Here is an 18627-nt window from a genome sequence, read left to right as displayed (position 1 = left end):
CTCGTATGGAAACATCATAATATTCACCAAGCCTTCGGTACACGAGCAGGCAACATGGGCTGCAGGCACTACATTGATCCTTCTGGCATCTCACCTTCATATCTGACATCAAATGACAAGTGACGCCCTCAGCTACAGCAACCAATCAACGTTGGTCTAGCCAGCCCAGTGACCAATCAGTTTTTGCATTGCGGTGATTGTGCGTTAACTCCAGCCACATATATAGTAAGCACCTTCGCTCTGACCACCCATTACTACTCCCTGACTCTCCGTGCTCAGAGGTAAGTTAAATGTTTGGGGCAATGTGTGTGCTTGTACTTCTCCAGTGTAATACTTCGCTGTGTAAACATTGCAAAGAAACGCCAGGATCGTTGATTCAATTGACCAAAATGCGATAACCCTTAAAGCTATCGTTACATTTTATGATATCTGTGTGTTTGATGTATGTATGGCGTGTTTGTGTGTATGTTATTTCTTGTATTTGCGCTTATATGATGTGTGTGTGTGTGTGTGTGTGTGTGTGATCAAAATTTACAGTCATATACAAGTGTGTATCATCGTGTATGATTGATCAGTGTACAATCATAATTATGTATATGTGATCGTGTTTGTGTATGATCATGGGTGGACCAGTGATTTAGCTTAAGGTCCACGTAGGTAACATTCCTACGAATCTTTAAAAAAAAAAGTGTTTGATTACATGTGTATGATATTTGTGTAAACGATAATAATTATGTGTGTTTAAGGTCATACAATGTTCGTGTGTGTATATTCTCGTGTGTATGATAGATTGCGTATATTGGTTTGTGTGAACATAACCATGAGTCTGTTTGACATGCATGTATGATAATGTCGTGTATGTATAATCACGTATTTATATTATAATCGTGTGCATGTACAGTTGTGCATGTGTGTGTGATCATAATATGTGCATGATTTTGTGTATGCATGTATACTTTTGTATGTATATTCTTGTATATGTATGAGCATGTATAAAATGTGTGTATGATCTTGTAGGTATGTGTCACTCTGCTAATATGAATGTTTCAACTTGTAGTGGGGCTGTAGGTGAGTTAGCTGACGACGACAATGACGATGAGAACGAGTGTGGTCCTCCTGACGTGTCTCATGGTTGATGTTACTTCCTACACGTCACACGGTGAGTAAACATTGGGTTACTTGTCACTAAAGCAAACATTACACAGGTGCACACAGGTATACCCGTAGCTGATTTTTTGTTAGAAATCAATAAGGACATACAGGCAACCCAGAGCTAATAATCTGCAATAATAAAACAGGAAACACAGGTATACTCCTAGCCAATGCTCTCATACAGGTAGACCCAACCATTTTTTTTGTACGGGGAATAGCCCACCTGGGCACAAATCATCGACCCACAGTGGGGCCTGGGAGGCGAAAAAATAAGAGTAAAAGGAAATTAAAAATAGAAGAGAAAAATTTATATTAATCTACACCAAGAAGATGCCGGAAAACCAGCTTTTTGAAGTGAAACAGATTGTATGGAAACACAGTAAAAGGCAGAGCATTCTACAGTTTGGATGTGTGAGGAAAGAAGGCTGTATTATAACGGGTTATTATGTGACAGACATCCACAGAAACGGTGGGCACCGCGGGCAGGACGAGTGTTACGAGCCCATGGCCTTGCCGGCGGTACACAGAATGCCAAATCCACCGAACATTGCCCGTTAAAGTACCTGTAAAAGAGAGAGAGTGAAGCAACATTGCGGCGAAGAGATAGGGAAGACAGATTATCAACTAAAGGAGGAGAGTTAATAAGACGAAATTAGTTCTATTCTTACTTACTAGGGATTTCCTAGTCTGGTGTACTGGGGAAGACGTATATGATAATGATAATGAAGTAAAGTGACGTATAACCTTTACTTAGCACTTTATATGACCTCTATATGAATTAGATGTTACTCGTTTTGGCCAATAAGGTATGCTGATTCATATTTTGTCAACTGTGCTACATTCTTAATGGTTAATTATAAGCTACTGAGTGCACACAGAAACGTAACTCACACTCTTATTGCTCAGTATGAATTAATACACGAGTCACAAGAAGAAGAGGTAAATTTGACCTTTGGGTAAATGATGGCTACCATTAACTTAGGTTATTAAAAACAGTATAAGTGAAAAAAGTAAATAATAAGTTTATTTCTACAAATTAGGAGTATAAGGTAGATTTTATATACAGTAGAGTCTGGAGAAGGTTGTTGGTCGGCTATGAGATGAGAATTAGTTGAAGTTTTACTGATGTCCTTCCTTCTTTCCTTCCTTTCAAAGCTTTAATGTCTTTTTCGGAGATACCTAACATAATTGAAGTGGTCTTAAAGATCGGTGGCCGCCTTATCACCACCTTTTATATTACCCTTCATCAATAAATATACCTACTGAGTTGTCTTTACATTCATCAACTGAGGGAGTATTCTCATGTAACCTCTATTCACCTCTCCCTATAAACACATCCTTTATCTGGTGATAATTATCGTGTCTATATATTTATCTAATTCTTCTCTAAAGGAATGCAGAAACACACACACACACACAGACATTAATTACAGTAGTTTGTGATATATTCTTTATCAGGTGTGGGAGGGTTGTTGTCAGTCGATGGTGGTGGTGTGGGCGCCGTGCTGGAGGCGGTGTCTCAGCCCACCTGCTCCCTCATCCTCCTCACAGATGGCACCACCTCACCCTCCACCATCCTCAAGGTGATGTTTGTTATAATGTAGCCTCCACCTGCTGTATATTCTTATGTAGCCTCCACCTACTGTATGTTCTTATGTAGCCTCCACCTGTTGTATATTCTTATGCAGCCTCCACCTGTTGTATGTTCTTATGTAGCCTCCACCTGCTGTATATTCTTATGTAGCCTCCACCTGCTGTATATTCTTATGTAGCCTCCACCTGCTGTATATTCTTATGTAGCCTCAACCTGCTGTATGTTCTTATGTAGCCTCCACTTGCTGTATGTTCTTATGTAGCCTCCACCTGTTGTATGTTCTTATGTAGCCCACCTGCTGCATGTTCTTATGTAGCCTCCACCTGCTGTATGTTCTTAGCCTCCACCTGTTGTATGTTCTTATGTAGCCTCCACCTGCTGTATGTTCTTATGTAGCCTCCACCTGTTGTATGTTCTCGTGTAGCTCCCACCTGTTGTATGTTCTTATGTAGCCACCACCTGCTGTATGCTCTTATGTAGCCTCCACCTGTTGTATGTTCTCGTGTAGCTCCCACCTGTTGTATGTTCTTATGTAGCCTCCACCTGCTGTATGTTCTTATGTAGCCTCCACCTGTTGTATGTTCTCGTGTAGCTCCCACCTGTTGTATGTTCTTATGTAGTCACCACCTGCTGTATGCTCTTATGTAGCCTCCACCTGTTGTATGTTCTCTTGTAGCTCCCACCTGTTGTATGTTCTTATGTAGCCACCACCTGCTGTATGTTCTTATGTAGCCTCCACCTGTTGTATGTTCTCGTGTAGCTCCCACCTGTTGTATGTTCTTATGTAGCCTCCACCTGTTGTATGTTCTCGTGTATCTCCCACCTGTTGTATGTTCTCGTGTAGCCACCACCTGCTGTATGCTCTTATGTAGCCTCCACCTGCTGTATGTTCTTATGTAGCCTCCACCTGCTGTATGTTGGCAAACGACATTACAACATGGCAGCCTTGATTTGATAGGTATACTGGGAGAATCAATCTGGTTACCTTACTATTGTGTGTTATAATTTAGTTCCAGATAGTAATGTAAATATATCTTGACAGTTTTTCTTTTCTTTGTAAAATTTGTCAAAAGGTAATAATTGCATGCAGCGCGTGTGTTCTATTTTCAGTGCACTTCCTGTTCACCCAGTTGTAAATGGTTACCTATGTTTACAACTTGGGGAAGTGAAGACGGTCGAGTGCAGTACCGGCCATGCTGCCTCCTTGTGTACCGAAGGCTTATTTTACAGTGTGCTGTATCCACACTGTCCTTAACGGGTAGTCATTTGTATGGGGCCCACTTTCCCCTTCAATAATTAGATTATCTTACTTAAAATAGCCTTTCATGTCTCAGGAGGAGAGTGTAGTACGAGGGAGCCCCTGGGGTGTGGGGGTGTTCGAGGTGGTGGTGGACGGCCAGGACGCTAACGAGACCCTGGTGCTGCTCTCCCACCTGCTCCACCAAGCTCGACAGGTAGGTCACTCTCTTATCTGTTCCACCAGGCTCGACAGGTAGGTCACTCTCCCACCTGCTCCACCAGGCTTGACAGGTAGGTCACTCTCCCACCTGCTCCACCAGGCTCGACAGGTAGGTCACTCTTCTACTTGTTCTACCAAACCCAACAGGTAGGTCACATTCATTGTCAAAAAATGTATAAATGGGTACAAGTCAAACTGTACTGCTCGTCTTCAATGAACTCATTAATCGCTAATTTTTAATAGCCTCTCCTCTTCAAGAATTGTGTTTATGGTCGAAACATTTTAAAGTCATGTAACAGTTACTGTAAACTTCAGCTCACTGAATTTCAGGTGTGTTTTTACCCTCTACCCTCCCTTGCTCAGGTGACAATGTTGCACTACTCGTGTGGCGACTGTAAATACAGATATAAATAATTCCCACCTCTTAACACTGTAATATTTCTCTTAAGTTTGCGACTAAAACCTTTCCATAAATTTTTACTGCCCAAGCTTAACTATTTAACAATTTCTGCCAACCTTATAATGTCTGTGTCTAATTCTCAGGCACCTAAATCAACTCCTGGGCATTTAAGTTACTCATCCGTTTGATGATCTGAAGATGCTAGAGATTTTGAAGTCACCTTGACTAATGGTGAATATCTGTAAAGTTACCCGGATCCCACCAGCGAGCGACATGTATACAGTTGTCTCCGGTGTACGGTCTGTTGTAGAGACCATTACAACAGGACAATTATATATAATTAGACTTCTCAATCTCTAAATCCAAGCCTAATCACACCCAATTCAATAAATTACACTTATGTTACTTGTGTTTCTTTTGAAAAATAACAAAACGGCCTAATCTCAAGAGACTTCAAAGCCCACAGCGCCTCATTCACAAGTCTCACTTAATCACACAGAGATTCAGGCAATTTCTATATTATTTCAAAGTGCAAAACTCTCGCTGACTCGTATTCTGACGCGACACTCAGTAACAAAGTACTTCCCCTCCATGTCAAAAAACAAAGGAACGTTGTTCTATTGTAATCCGGTCGAAAGGAGAAGAAACAAAATAAACGAGAAGAGAAACATGTTTCCTCCACCCAAAAGAATACTTTTCTCACAGGTGTGGATGGAGTTGGTGTTGGTGACTCAAAGTTCAGTCTTTCCATAGGTGCGGATGGCTTCGTGGTGTGTGCGGGTGGTGGTGGTGAGTCACGACCCGGTCTTCCTCGCCACCTTCGCCGAGTGGTCCCTCAAGGGCCGCCTCCTGGTGTGGGCCACCAAGCTGCTGGTGGTCACCAGCCTCCCACTCCCTCAGCTTCACGCCCTCCTGTCCTCCCACTGGACCTTCTCCATGATGAACACCATCTTGCTCAACCTGGAGGACACACCACCCAACCTCAGGTAATATACACAATGAACACCATCTTGTTCAACCTGGAATCTAAGAAATCTATAGGTAGTCTCTACCACAATAATACAAGCAAAATTGCCACTTACATCCATTCCACTCCGCTTGATTGACCCTGTTCTTATACCGCCATACAAACGATTCATTTTCTCCTGTTTCTTCCTACCATTATTTCTAAACTGCCTCTCCTTTACTGTGATTTTAATTTTTTTTTAAAGTAATCATACTGGTTTATCAGTCTAAATGAGCTTTTAAAGGACAATTAGTTTTACATTACACCGCTTCATCTATTCAACTGCTTTGATGAAAGCTCTGCGGTGTTAGGAATCAACATAAACCACACGACTTTCTCTCACTCAGTCCATAATATGATATTATTTCTACATGTAGGTGTGGTGTGTACACTCACCTGCCGTACAATCCCTTGGAAAACCGGGTGCTTAGAGTTGCCACTTGGACGCCTCGGGGCGGCCTCTTCCTCTTCTCCAACATTCCTCTGTTTCCTGAGAAGTTTTCCAAGTGAGTATGATAAAGATGTGTTCATGAGTGTGTTTAGCGTGTTCTAAAAGTAAAGATTTTATATAAACTAGAACCATTGAAGCAAAATCTCTCGTTAAGTGTATATGAGGACATCGTAAAATAAATCACGAGTCAATTGATTTAATTATAAGGCAGGAAATAAAGGTACAAAACACAAGGTATGAACTGGTCATTTTCTGTCTTCCTTTACTCAAATATTTCATCCTCTTCTCGGCTGTTCTTTACATCACACACCCCTGCTCCTTTATCTCCCACTGAGACCGATGATCTCTTAGTAATAACTGTACTTAATATTAGCTTCCACGGAGCCAGGGTGAACGCAACAGCCCTGCCGTTCCTACCATTCTGGGATGAAACTGAGGGCGTGGCTCCTGACGGTTCCCGGACGAAGAAGTATCGAGGGTCAGACTACCACCTGCTGGACACTGTGGCCGACGCCCTTAACTTTACTGTACACATCCTTCCCAGCATCTCCTGGGCTCAGGTGGGCAATGCTTATGGTTGTTCGAAATAAAATTAAAATATTCAATTAATAATGTATGCTTGACGTGTTCTTGTCTGGAAATTGGTACATATGACAAGAATAGCGGGGAGCTAGATGTATCTAGACACTTACCCATAATTTTAGCAAACCAATTCTGCGCCCCGTCCGTGCAACACTTTATGCCTGTACCTATTATACTACGTCAATAGATCTCAGGGACCATTGTTTTTGGTGTGTGTGTGTGTGTGTGTGTGTGTGTGTGTGTGTGTGTGTATGTGTGTGTGTGTGTGTGTGTGTGTGTGTCAAATATCTCGGACACACTTCTAAAAAGCAGTTACTATAATTAGAAATAAGACCCTTAAGCATAGCCTATGTCCATGACAAAAATTGCAATTTATTTAATGTGTCATTTATCGCGTTATCTTACAACAAGTATTTCTAAGACTTTAGATTGCTGTATTCTCTATAGACGAATCCATCAAGGTTCAAATGAACTGTAGTTAAACTTTGCATTGATCAATAAAACATTGACACAAATATTCACATTGGGTTCATTCCTAACTCGAGTAACAACACAGTTTTATTATGTAATGACACAAGTGTGACGCTTGACTGTTGTATATCCAAACTCTACTGGCAAATATTGATTATAAAGACACTTGCTGATACATTTTTCTTCCTATCTGTGTTACTAATTGGGGACTACTGTACATGCAATCCTGAATAAGTAACCTGCAATAATACTTTAACAGGTGGTGAGCCAGGTGGTGGAGCGAGTGTCGTTGGTGGCCCCTGTGTATCACATACTGCTGCCTCAGCGACAACAGCAGTATGACTTCACCTTCACCTATGAGTACGCCTTCTTCTCTTTCGCTATGGCCAAGCCGTCACTGCAGCCTCAATGGCAGAAACTCTACTACCCGCTGACCGGGGAGGTGTGGGCGACGGTTTTGGCTATGTTGCTCCTCGTCCCGCCTATAATGTTCATTGTATGTCAACGTTGTATACTTAAGTTCCCTTAAATGATTTGCTAGCATATATATAAATAAATATATGACTGTGACCGGGGAACGCTAACCGCTGGACCACCAGGATACTAAAAGCAGTCCTAAACTTTGTTATATTTCACACAAAGCCTGTTCAACGAGCTTATGGCGCCGTGAACCTCTAATGGGGACTACCCTTATCACGTAGGTGGTCAGAGTAACGTTTTACTAAATCCGGCTTCGAAACACGAGGATCCATATATATTTCATTAGCCCAAGCTCGTTGAACAGGCTTTGTGTGAAATATAACAAAGTCTAGGACTGCTTTTAGTATCCTGGTTGTCCAGCGGTTAGCGTTCCCCGGTCATAGTCATGGGCTAGTGGGCCGTGGGTTCGAATCTTGGCGGGTTGAGGTGTTGATTGTATGTAGAAGTCCGCGTGCTATTGGGCTAATGAAATATATATATGGATCCTCGTGTTTCGAAGCCGGATTTGGTAAAACGTTACTCTGACCACCTACGTGATACGGGTAGTCCCCAGTAGAGGTTCACGGCGCCATAAGCTGGTTGAACAGGCTTTGTGTGAAATATAACAAAGTCTAGGACTGCTTTTAGTATCCTGGTGGTCTAGCGGTTAGCGTTCCCCTGTCACAGTCATGGGCTAGTGGGCCGTGGGTTCGAATCCTGGCGGGTTGAGATGTTGATTGTTTGTAGAAGTCCGCATGCTATTGGGCTAATGAAATATATATATATATATATATATATATATATATATATATATATATATCATTAGCCGGATTTGGTAAAATGTTGCTCTTATCACCTAAGCGGGACGGGTGGTCCCCATTAGAGGTTCATGGCGCCATAAGCTCGTTGATCAGGCTTTGTGTGAAATATAACAGAGTCAAGGACTGCTTTTAGTGTCCTGGTGGCCCAGAGGTAGCGTTCCCTGGTCACAATTATAAGATCGTGGGTTTGAATCCTGGTGGGGTGAGGTGTTGATTATATATATATATATATATATATATATATATATATATATATATATATATATATATATATATATATATATATATATATATATATATATTCTTTAAAGTGTATCAGAAGAAAACGAACTTCACAATTTTAATGATAAAATGTGGTTTGTGACATGTTCCAGCTCAGTTGTGTGATGGTACAGGAGAGTCGAAGAAATGCCAGAGGTGTGGGCATGATGGTGCAGGACGTGGCAGGGATGTTAGTGGGCCAGAATCTTCCACGACGACTGCCCAGGACCGGCTCAAGCCGTGTACTTGTAGCAACCTGGCTGGTGTTTTCTCTTGTCATCGGGACTGCCTACCGTGGCAACCTCACCGCCTTCCTGACGCTGCCCAAGTACCCACCCCGAGCTGAGACACTTGAACAACTCGTCGCTTTTGCTGACAGGTGATGGAACTTTACTGTTATGTTTCCTGTAACTGACAAACCAGGGTATAGTGTACACACAGTAAAAAAAAGTACCGCACGGATTATGTGTGAAACAATATATCACCAGGGACGAGGGATAGCAGACTACTGTATGCGTGTTGGTCCTGTATTATGGTAGTAGTCCCGCTGTCCTTGCCTGAGGGTGTCCTCACATATCTGTTGCTAACGACATGTCCTGCCGTATACACAGTTGATGGTATAACAATATAATAATAATAATAATAATAATAATAATAATAATAATAATAATAATAATAATAATAATAATAATAATAATAATAATTAACGGTTTATTGAAAAAGTCGGCAGCCCAAAGGCTGCAAAATATACATTGGACAAAAAGGACTTATTACATACAAAGACATGGGGTGGTGGGTCGTTTAACAAAAGCTTTCACTACTGAAAGAAGAAGGAACAATGATTGAACATACAAATTATTATAGTTTACGGTTGATGGCCCGGGCCTGGGCTGGTCATGGAGACACCAGGTGGTGTGGTGTTCACGTGGTGTAGTAACTCGTCCTCGGGTGTTGATATGAAGGACCTCACGTGGTGATGGAGATACCAGGTAGTGTGGTGTTCACGTGGTGTAGTAACTCGTCCTCGGGTGTTGGAATGATGGACCTAACGTGGTCATGGAGACACTGGGTGGTGTGGCGTTCACGTGGTGCAGTAACTCGTCCTCGGGTGTTGATATGAAGGACCTCACGTTGTCATGGGGACACCGGGTGGTGTGGGGTGGTGTCATAGTACCTCGCCCTGCTAGGTGGTGTTGTGTTATCACGTAGTCAGGTGCATAGCCGGCCGGCCCTCTGTTGTTCCCATGGTGGACTGATTAGCACCTCCTGGTCAGAAGATGGCGGCCAGCTCCCTGGGGTGATTATCCCACTGGTGGGTCACAGTTCTCACTGGTACTGTCTAGTGCTTAAATCACTGGCTTAAACACTGTTCATCAATGTTCAACACTGGTCCCACTTCTTTGCGAAACGAAATTGTCACTTTTGATTATGTTGATATCCCGGTGGTGAGGATGGGTCGGGGAGAGGGACTTGGGGAATGGGCCGAACTTTGGCCAAGAGGGGCCACTGAGGAGCAGCGCCTGAATAGGTCTCGACCCTACGGTGGTCAAGGATGAGCACATCAGGTGCTGTATGGATCATTACGGAAGTCAGCAGACCTCCAGTGCGCGATACTTTTTGTTATTGTGTGTACACGTCACGTCTTAAAGGAATAATAACTTTTTGACAATGGTTTATTTTTGCTTGTAATATTCTCATTTTTTTTAAACTAGTGTATCTATAGTGAACATACTGTTTCACTTATTACATTGTTCATTCTCTTATCATGGCCATACAGTACTTTACTATAATTAGGTAAATTTAAGCTAGGTGGTATTCGCTTAGGTTAGGTTAGGTTAGGTTAGGTAAGTTACAGTAGGTTAGGTTAGGTTAGTGCTGATGCTGTTCATTTGTAGATCATATTAGTGGTATCTAACTGATTTTCCTAATATAGGGACCAATTCAAAAATTCGAAAACAAATTCGAAATTGGTGAAATCATGATTATATTATAACGATCCCTAAGACGCCTAACACAAACATGTTTCTCGCCAACAAAAGAACCAAAACTAATTAGTTTTTCCAAAGGGTAACAATGCCGAAGTACGGAGAAGAGTTCCGCAAGTTCTTCAAGCAGTCCAACTCCCCGGTGTTCAAGACTTTGGCTGAGATCATGACCATCGGCCCCACAGTGAAGGAAGGACTACACCAGGCATTGAACAATAAGTAAGTTCCTTTTATTTTGAATATTTCCTTTCGATTGATGTCATCAATGTCTATACATACACAAAAGTATACACACAATTATAAGTATTGACTATGAGGCTACAGTCACTGAATGCCGCATAGATCTGTGGGTCAACTAATTCAACACAGCAAGGATAGCTACTTATGTATAGGATATTTAATATTAAGGTAATAAAATGGCGGCGAAGGTGTGGCTATTGGGGGAGGCTGGAGGCCACGGCTTTAAAAAAAAAATAAGTAGTAGTAGTAGTAGTAGTAGTAGTGGATGACGGACATGATTATGATATGGTATGCCTCGACTTTAACAAAGCCTTCGACAGAGTCCCCCACGAAAGACTAATACAAAAAGTGGAGGTTCGTGGAATTGGAAGAGATATTCTAAAATGGATTAGGGCGTGGTTACAGGACAGGACACCGTGAGTAAACATTAACGGCACTAAAAGAAATCCGATTGAGGTAACGTCATTAGTGGAGTACCCCAAAGTTCAGTACTTGGACTATTACTATTTATTATATACATAAACGACATAGATATCAGCGTAGACAGCAACATAAGTAAATTTGCTGATGACACTAAAATAGGGTGTGGAGTTAAATGTGACGAGGACTCCGCAAAACTGCAGGAAGATCTAAACAAATTCTTCTCATGGTCTAAAAAATAGCAGATGAAATTTAATGTGGACAAATATATAGTACTTAGTCTAGGAGATGTAATCAGAGAAACCAGATACCAGATGAACAGCGTTGTTATGGAGTAATCCGACTGTGGGAAAGATTTAGGAGTGATAATAAGTAGGGATCTTAAACCAAGTAAACAATGTGTATTTACTAAACAAGGCTAATAAAGTAATGGAGTTCATACATGGAGTGCTAGTTACAAGACTAGCGATGTTATACGAAAACTCTATCGTGCGCTTATGAGACATCACTTGGATTATGCAGTTCAGTTCTTCACTGTACTACAGAATGGATATAGAATCCCTAGAAAGAATTCAGAGGAGAATGACAAGACTAATCCCTGGCATTAGGTACCTGAGTACAGAGACAGATTAAAGCATCTTAATTTGCACTCCCTCGAGAGACGTAGAGTGAGGGGCGATATAATCGAGGCGTAGAAATGGAAGTCAGGGCTAAACAAAGGTGCTATAACAAAGGTAATCAAACTATCCAACCAGGAGCGAACTTGTAGCTATGGTTTTAAATTAGACAAATTTAGATTTTGGCGCGAGATAGCTAAACATTGGTTTGGAAATAGAGTAGAACAAGTTTCCAAACTTGAATATGCTGAATAGCTTCAAACATAGGTTGGATGGATATATGAGCGATAGGGGTTCGGTGTAAACAGGACTGACCAGTATGGACCAATAGACCTGCTGCAGTTTCCTCCATTCTTATGTTCTTATGTTGTTGTTGTAGTAGTAAACCGTAAAAGGATGAGTTAAGAGCTAAATGTGATAAACTTCCCGGCAAATTTTGTCATTCTCTGTGGCACCTGAAGTATGTCCGTAAAGGTAATAGTAAGTACTGTTTTAGTTCTTCGTCTTTACAGGGTTCCTCTACATTCGCATCATTGGCTCCTAACTGCACCACCCATTCCCCTTTTTATGTTTTCCGTAACAAAGCTTCTAATCTATTCTTAACCTCTATTGTTGATTTCATAACTACTATGTATATTTCCGTGAGACAGGCAGGCACACATGGGCGGTAAAAGATCCCTGCAGCAGAAGATTGCTGAACAGTTCACGCTCCAGGACGGCAGTTCGTCTCTCTATCTGGGACAAGAGTCTGTTTTCCCGGGCCCCTCTGGCTGGCCCATTCCCCACGATGCCCCATACAAGACTCAGCTTGACCGCTGCATCATGGCCGCTGTCGAAGTGAGTGACTCACGAAAGCTCCCACCTTCTAAGTTATCTTTTTATATTTGCATGTATGAAAACTAGGAGAAGGTGAATAACAAATAAAGAAAATATTATCAGAGATATCACAGTAGGGGAAGAACTAGGTAACAGTGATCACAGAGAAATCAGGTTCACCTTAAATTGGGAAACGAAAAACAATGACAATATGGTCAGAGTCCCAAACTTTCGGTTGGCGGATTATCAGGGGTTAAGAAGGTACCTAGGTGAGGTCACCTGGGAACAGTCACGTCAGTCACCAGTAGGAAGGGGTGAGGTCATAGATGACACAACAATTGATCATGACTAAAATATATTCACTAGTATACTACATAAAGCACAAGAACAAAATATACCATACAGAAAAATTTGGTCAAATAAGAATGAGCCAAGGTGGATGACCAGAAAACTTAAACATGACATAGGAATAAAGAAAGGAATATATAAGAAATTAAAGGGAGGGGAGGAGCAGCTCAGAAATAGATATAATGAACTATCTAGGAATGTTAAGAAAAATGTAAGGAAAGCAAAGAAAGACTATGAAATCAAAATAGCAAGAGAATCCAAGGCGAATCCCAAGGGAATTTTCCAGGTATATAGAACAAAGATCAAGGACAAAGTTGGGCCTTTAAAGTCAGGGAGGGGAGAAGTGATAAATGACAGTGAAGAAATAAGCAAAGTATTGAACAGCTACTTCTTATCAGTTTTCACAGAGGAAATTCGCGATGAAATTCCAGAGGTGGAACTGATATTTAAGGGAAAAGAAGAAGAGAAATTAAAGAATATCACTATCAGAAAAGAGGATGTTCTTAAGAAGATAAATAAACTAAAGAAGACAAAATCCCCAGGGCCGGATGAAATTTTCCCTCGAGTCTTGAAAGAGTGTAGGGAACAGATTAGCGGACCCCTTTAAACTTATTTACAAAATCATTAGACACCGGAGTTGTGCCAGACTTGTGGAAACAGGCAAATGTAGTATCCATATTCAAAAAGGGAGACAGAGCATCAGCGTCAAATTACAGGCCGATCAGTTTGACGTCAGAAGTGGGGAAATTTCTTGAATCAATTATAGCTGATAACATCCGATTGCATTTAGAGAAAAGCAAATTAATCTACGACTCTCAACATGGGTTTACAAAGGGAAAATCTTGTCTAACAAATCGGCTGACATTTTTTAGGAAAGTCTTCGAGGTAGTAGATAATGACGAAAATTACGATGTTATTTACTTAGACTTTAACAAAGCATTTGACAGAGTACCACATCAGAGGCTTCTGAGAAAAATTAAGGCTCATGGTATCAAGGGGAAAGTTTTAAATTGGATAAAATCATGGCTCACCGATAGAACGCAGAGGGTCAGCATAGATGGTGTTAAATCTGAGCGGGGTCGTGTAACCAGTGGGGTTCCCCAGGGGTCAGTACTAGGCCCACTCTTGTTCATAATCAACATAAACGATCTAGATACTGGGATCAGCAGTGACATAAGCAAGTTTGCGGATGACACCAAAATAGGGCGGCAGATTAATTCAGGGCAGGATGCAAATGCATTACAGGAGGATCTAAATAAACTGCAGGGGTGGTCTGAAAAATGGCAAATGAAATTCAACACCAGTAAGTGCAGCGTACTTAATATTGGAAGAACAAATACTGTCAATGTATACAGCCTTAACAACATCAACCTAGAGAAGTCGACTTGTGAAAGAGACCTAGGGGGTACTTAAGCCCGGACCTACGGCCTAGAAAACAGTGCGTTAATGTTCGAAATAAGGCAAACAGAGTATTGGGTTTTATATCTAGAAGTGTAAGTAACAAGAGTGCAGAGGTCTTATTGCAACTATATCTTGCGTTAGTCAGGCCGCACCTCGATTATGCGGTTCAGTTCTGGTGCCCTTATTATAGAATGGATATCAATTCACTAGAGTCGGTGCAGCGAAGAATGACGAAAATGATTCCGGGACTTAGAAACCTTCTATATCAGGATAGGTTAAAGAAACTAAACTTGCATTTCCTAGAAAGACGAAGAGTGCGGGGGATATGATAGAAGTCTTCACGTGGGTGAAAGGAATCAATAAAGGTGATAAAGATAAAGTTCTTATAACATCCGAGCAGGATAGGACTCGGAACAACGGATTCAAGTTAAATAAGTTTAGGTTTAGGAGGGAGATAGGAAGGAACTGGTTTACAAATAGGGTGGTGGACGAGTGGAAGAAGCTTAGCAACCTTGTAGTTAGTGCTGGAACGCTGGAAAGTTTCAAAGAGAGGCTGGATAGATTCATGGATGATAGAGAGTGGTAGTAACTCTCGACAGGAGCTGCCATGCACAGGCCAACCGGCCTATTGCAGACTCCTTATTTTCTTATGTTCTTTCTTATGTTCTTAAGAAATTTTAATTATTTATCTTTCATAGTAAGCTAAAGATAGTTAATTTATCTTAGATGATACTACTACTACTACTACTACTACTACTACTAATAATAATAATAATAATAATAATAATAATAATAATAATAATAATAATAATAATAATAATAATAATACTAATAATAATAATACTAATAATAATAATAATAATTATAATTATACTAATATTAATCTCCATGACCCTACAGCTGCTATCATTAAATAAGTTATACTATTATATTACGGCTTGTCTTACTTAAATGTTACACCAACTGTGAGATGATGCCAAATGGACGATGTCATTAAAAATATTCGTGCAAGTTACACATGACTTAAGTCCTCGTCCTTCATGATTTATCTCTCTTGTCCTGCCAACATCCGGCCTCAGGCTGGATTATACGAGAAATGGAGCGACGATATGATCATCCACACCCGCCGTGAGAGCCAGAGGCAGCAGCGGGAACTCCTGGCAGAGAGGAAGTTAGAGGAAGAAAGGGCAGACTCGGCCAGGGACAGGTCCCTCACCATCATACATCTACAGGGGCCCTTCATTCTACTCTTTCTGGGCCTCGGCCTGGCTGGACTCTCCTTCGTCGTGGAACTCATCATCATATCGTTCCTACCACAGTAATCGATAATCTTTAATTTAGATGTTAACGTTACAGCCTCTCCGCTAAGAAAAATAGATCTTGAATAGGAACAAACACGAGACGGTTGATAAGCAAAAGAAGCCGGATATAATCATATGAACAATACGTATCATTATTTACATTTACTGTACCTGCCGTATATGGCTCTGACCGCACTGTTGTAACGTAATAAATTGGCTCCTGACGGACGATCTTCTCTATACGTATATTTAACTTACATACATTGTCCATGAAAAAGAGAATTGTTCTTAAAGTACTGTGAATGATTTTTGTTGGTGTTACAGTGTTGATTTTCTGAGTTCTGGTGATGTACGTAGACAGGACACAGCAGAGATCGTTTGTTTAGTACTGTACACTGGACTAATCCTTCACTAAACTATTTGATGATTTTTTTAAGTTTAAACGCGTCTAATAGTTTTCTTCAAAAAAATATTAATTTTCTGAAAGATCCCACAGTAACATGTCTCTTTCTCCTGTGATTATTGTACACACACACACACACACACACACACACACACACACACACACATTATCAGTTTGTATTAATCTACTGTTGAGTGAGAACCTCTATTATGCTGCAACAGTCATCTGCCTGGAACCTTCCCAATCAATTCTTCTCTCACCTCTCCACTAGTACCACCACACAGCCACCACCTCCACCTACCACCACTAACCAACCTCCTTCACCAACCCATTACCACCACCAGCTACCCGACACATCTACCTACTCACTACCACCATCCAACCTCTACCACTATTCATCTACTACCATTATCCAACCATACCACTATTCATCTACTACCACCACCCAACCACTACCATTATCCAACTACTATCACCATCCAACCACTACCACTATTCATCCTCTACCACCACCCATCCACTACCACTATTCATCTACTACCATCATCCAACCACTACCATGACCTAACCATTTATAATGAGACAAACTCACCGAGCCGCTGCCACCATTATAATGAGACAAAACTCACAAGAGAAGAGATTACTTATAGTAGGAAGTATAGAGAGTAGGAATGTAAAGATAGGAAAAGCTTGGTAGCGTGGCCGCTTGTTATTTACACTGTGTCAACACACTTATCTTCTACGTCAATACACATATCTATTCTTCTCAAGGGACAACTTGTTAAACACCTCTTCGATACAACTATTTATTAATTCACTCAATGACATGGACACATTAATATCACTATTATATCGGGGTACTAACACATTATGTTTTACGTTACTCGACACTGACTCTCGGACACACCTGAATGAATACACTTCGCACAGTAGGTAACTCACCCTTGGAATAGTTCTGACAAGACTCACGTGTACCCTGACGTAGTCCCAGTGGGTGCTTGACTGGGATCTCGTGAGGTCTCCCGCCCCCCCGACCTGGGGGGGAGGGGACAAGCATGACTGTGAGTGACCAGAATGACCTTTCAATGACCAACTTCTCTGAATGATAGTCGTATGAGAATCACGAATGGAATGAGAATCAGCGTGGACGGGACTGTAGGGCCTTTATATGGGGTCGGCCCAGCCGGCTTTTGACCTCTAACCAATTATCACTAAACTGGTTAGATCTGGACGGCGTGTTCAGGTGTGGTCATGCCCAGGTGTGTCTTAGGTGTGATTAGGTCACCCGCTATTTCAGGTAATTAACCGGCGAGGTCAAGTCCCTAGGGTCTTGGGGTGTGTCAACCTGGTATGTGGTGGTACCACGAGGTCTGTAGTGTACTTGCTGTTATATGTGATGTAATTCTGGGCTGTAAGCTTTGGTCTGATATTCAATCATTGCACATTCATGACCTGCCCATTACCACTATGCATCCACTATCACCACCCCATCACCCTATACCAGGGGTCGCCAAACTTTTTTCACAGTGGGCCGGATAACTGAAAGAATGACGAGCGCGGGCCGCATAATCATTCTGTTCAATACTTGCAAGCCAGAACGAAAGCTCTGGTAACGTCAGAGCGTAGGCTGAGCTACCACGAGCCGGGGAAGGACTTGGGATCCGGCTCGCGGGCCGTAGTTTGGTGACCCCGGCCCTATACCATCACCATCACGCAATGACTCAGAACTTACATGACAAGTCAATTATGTAATAACTGGTTACATGAATCAAATATGTTCTCTTAAAGTAACGAAGACTGAGACAAAACAGGACTGGAGTGTGTAAAATATTCATAGGTAAAAAAGATGCATATTAAACGCTAATTTATGTAACCCTTATGTATACTGAATCACATAAGACACCGAATCTTTCCTCACAAATGGATCTGTAGAAGAATGTAGTAGTAAACTGGTAAGAGTCGGCAGCCCTCAGAGGGTTGTATAAGACGTTGAGTGTTATTATGTACTTACGTGAACAATAAAACATAGCGGGCTGGGTGAAGTAATGCTGTGGGTATAAATAATGTTGGGTCATGATTTATAGATATCTGACTGCTACACCTGATACCTTTGATAAGTATATTGGGTATTATTGTTGTTTGTCTTTACACTGGTGATGGGTAAATGATCCAATGATAATAAACTCGAGCTCCAATTATTGTTTTTATTCTTGAAGATATTCTTGAAAATTTAGTTTATTTTTTTCTTATGGAGTTCCTTTACTTTGGCTAATAAGTCCTTTGGTATTCGTCTTTCATCTGTAGTTACTTGTAGTTAGTATACAGTGAATATCAAGCAGTTCATGCCAACAGCCAACCACTTCCATTATCCACCCATCATAACCATCCACCACTACCGAGCTGTGGCCCATCTACTAGTACCCGTCCTAGTCTACTACCA

The 18627-nt window shown here is 41.4% G+C and overlaps 1 protein-coding gene across 1 annotated transcript; it reads left to right on the top strand.

Moving 5' to 3' along the window:
* Positions 1 to 1062: 1062 nt before the first annotated feature.
* Positions 1063 to 16326, top strand: LOC121872521 (ionotropic receptor 21a-like). Its single transcript, XM_042375304.1, has 11 exons — positions 1063 to 1159; positions 2611 to 2735; positions 4081 to 4200; positions 5359 to 5591; positions 5989 to 6117; positions 6436 to 6622; positions 7375 to 7611; positions 8770 to 9035; positions 10723 to 10860; positions 12569 to 12755; positions 15563 to 16326. The coding sequence occupies exons 1-11, from the start codon at positions 1090 to 1092 to the stop codon at positions 15803 to 15805; spliced, it is 1935 nt and encodes a 644-aa protein (XP_042231238.1). The 5' UTR covers positions 1063 to 1089; the 3' UTR covers positions 15806 to 16326.
* The last annotated feature ends 2301 nt before the right edge of the window (positions 16327 to 18627 follow it).

This window comes from Homarus americanus, unplaced genomic scaffold (assembly GCF_018991925.1).
Source record: "Homarus americanus isolate GMGI-L3 unplaced genomic scaffold, GMGI_Hamer_2.0 scaffold39155, whole genome shotgun sequence".
NCBI lineage: Eukaryota > Metazoa > Arthropoda > Malacostraca > Decapoda > Nephropidae > Homarus > Homarus americanus.
Note: the sequence above shows the minus strand (reverse complement) of the source record. Positions and strands in the feature narration are given on the sequence as shown.

Coding starts and splice junctions, on each gene's coding strand:
- LOC121872521 (XM_042375304.1), top strand. CDS start 1,090: ATGACGATGAGAACGAGTGTGGTCCTCCTGACGTGTCTCATGGTTGAT. Junction 2,736..4,080: donor CACCCTCCACCATCCTCAAG/GTGATGTTTGTT, acceptor TTCATGTCTCAG/GAGGAGAGTGTAGTACGAGG. Junction 12,756..15,562: donor GCATCATGGCCGCTGTCGAA/GTGAGTGACTCA, acceptor ATCCGGCCTCAG/GCTGGATTATACGAGAAATG.